General features: G+C 33.0%; 1 protein-coding gene across 1 annotated transcript in view; it reads right to left on the bottom strand.

The window, feature by feature from the left end:
- Positions 1-71: 71 nt before the first annotated feature.
- The window catches only part of LOC131131919 (synapse-associated protein 1-like), a gene marked incomplete at its 3' end in the record, with an annotated part of 2,659 nt that continues 230 nt past the window's right edge, over positions 72-2,500 (bottom strand). Inside the window, exons 1-2 of the mRNA XM_058076972.1 lie at positions 2,431-2,500; positions 72-190 (exon numbers count right to left, since the gene is read on the bottom strand). The exon at positions 2,431-2,500 is cut by the window's right edge and continues 230 nt beyond it. Of these exons, the coding sequence (XP_057932955.1) occupies positions 72-190; positions 2,431-2,500 (189 nt within the window). The remainder of the gene's footprint in view (positions 191-2,430) is intronic.

Consider the following 2,500-nt stretch of genomic DNA (forward strand, 5'->3'; position numbering starts at 1 on the left):
GGAAAAACATTAAATCACACAGAATGAAAAACCGCCATCATTTTCTCCAGGAGGCCGTGAAGGCAACGCACCTTGTCGATGATCCCGTCGATTTTTCCTTCTTCCACGCTTTTCTTGATCGTTTGAGACGTCTCCACCACCGAGTCCGAGATCTTCTTTGTCATGCTGGACGCAAAACTGAAAATGTAGTCTGGAATGGAAAAGAGACTCATTAAAAAAAAACATTGCAACTGCGGCTGTAGGCACCCTCCAGATTTAGCTTATGTTATCACAAGTAGCGGGCACTGTGCCGAAATCGAAAATCGGCCAATCCTTTTTTTTTTATCGATGTTAGAACATCGTCTTCAGAAACCTTGGAGACGTAAATTGCCAGTAGTGACCAAGCTAACGACGTTTGGTGAGGCAACTGTCCTACCTACTGTAAAGCATGATGGCGCTAGTGCGCATGAGTGCTGCCGACAACATGGAGCTTCTGGGTCAAAAGCAATTCCACTAAAAAAACCCCCACAAATTTCCACTGCCTTCCCAATTATTATACAAATGGGATTTTTATTATGTGTTAAATATTCCCTTTTTATTATTATTATTTTTTTAAAAGGATAAATGACAGGAAATATTTTCTATATTTGGGTGGAATAAAAGTGAAATATGAACAAAAATGTAAATCATGTTTAAAAAATTCTCTTTTAACACTACTGGAACATTTGAATCCCCACTTTTACCATGTTAATATGAACCAGGAGGCGTTGTGTTCAAAGACACCACGGAATTAAAAAAAAAAATTTTAAGGATAAATGACAGGAAATATTTTCTATATTTGGGTGGAATAAAAGTGAAATATGAACAAAAATGTAAATCATATTTTAAAAAATTCTCTTTTAACACTACTGGAACATTTGAATCCCCACTTTTACCATGTTAATATGAACCAGGAGGCGTTGTGTTCAAAGACACCACGGAATTAAAAAAATTTTTTTTAAAGGATAAATGACAGGAAATATTTTCTAGATTTGGGTGAAATAAAAGTGAAATATGAACAAAAATGTAAATCATGTTTAAAAAATTCTCTTTTAACACTACTGGAACATTTGAATCCCCACTTTTACCATGTTAATATGAACCAGGAGGCGTTGTGTTCAAAGACACCACGGAATTTAAAAAAAAATCATTTTAAAGGATAAATGACAGGAAATATTTTCTATATTTGGGTGAAATAAAAGTGAAATATGAACAAAAATGTAAATCATATTTTAAAAAATTCTCTTTTAACACTACTGGAACATTTGAATCCCCACTTTTACCATGTTAATATGAACCAGGAGGCGTTGTGTTCAAAGACACCACGGAATTAAAAATGTTTTTTTTAAAGGATAAATGACAGGAAATATTTTCTATATTTGGGTGAAATAAAAGTGAAATATGAACAAAAATGTAAATCATATTTTAAAAAATTCTCTTTTAACACTACTGGAACATTTGAATCCCCACTTTTACCATGTTAATATGAACCAGGAGGCGTTGTGTTCAAAGACACCACGGAATTAAATTTTTTTTTTTTTTAAAGGATAAATGACAGGAAATATTTTCTATATTTGGGTGGAATAAAAGTGAAATATGAACAAAAATGTAAATCATGTTTTAAAAAATTCTCTTTTAACACTACTGGAACATTTGAATCCCCACTTTTACCATGTTAATGTGAACCAGGAGGCGTTGTGTTCAAAGACACCACGGAATTTAAAAAAAAAAATTTTTTTAAAGGATAAATGACAGGAAATATTTTCTATATTTGGGTGGAATAAAAGTGAAATATGAACAAAAATGTAAATCATGTTTAAAAAATTATCTTTTAACACTACTGGAACATTTGAATCCCCACTTTTACCATGTTAATATGAACCAGGAGGCGTTGTGTTCAAAGACACCACGGAATTCAAAAAAAATTTTTTTTAAAGGATAAATGACAGGAAATATTTTCTATATTTGGGTGGAATAAAAGTGAAATATGAACAAAAATGTAAGTCATGTTTAAAAAAAAATCTCTTTTAACACTACTGGAACATTTGAATCCCCACTTTTTTCCAGATTTAGCTTATTTTATGGACTCCTTTATCCGGGTGCTGTTAGTGATGTTTAATATGAACTCGTCAGCACTGCTCATGCTGACTCAGCAGTTTTCCGATAACAACATTCATCAACAAATACACGACAATATTAAAGCTATGTTTTCCTATGCTTTTATTTTATATTACAGATTTCAATCGCTTTGACGCGGATGACGTCATTCACGAAACAAACAAATGCTCGAGTTCCTGTGCTAAACAAGTTCTTGAAAGCCACAGCACAAAAAAATAAAATAAAAAGTTGAGATTTAAACGTTTGGAATCGGCGATTTAAATGAATTTGGATGAGATAATCGGCACTGCTTACCGCCAAGTCCCTGGTTGCTTTCCTCATTTTGGTTGTTTTCATGATCTTCTTCACCATCTTGGACAGCTGC

The sequence above is a fragment of the Doryrhamphus excisus genome, chromosome 7 (genome assembly GCF_030265055.1).
Source record: "Doryrhamphus excisus isolate RoL2022-K1 chromosome 7, RoL_Dexc_1.0, whole genome shotgun sequence".
NCBI lineage: Eukaryota > Metazoa > Chordata > Actinopteri > Syngnathiformes > Syngnathidae > Doryrhamphus > Doryrhamphus excisus.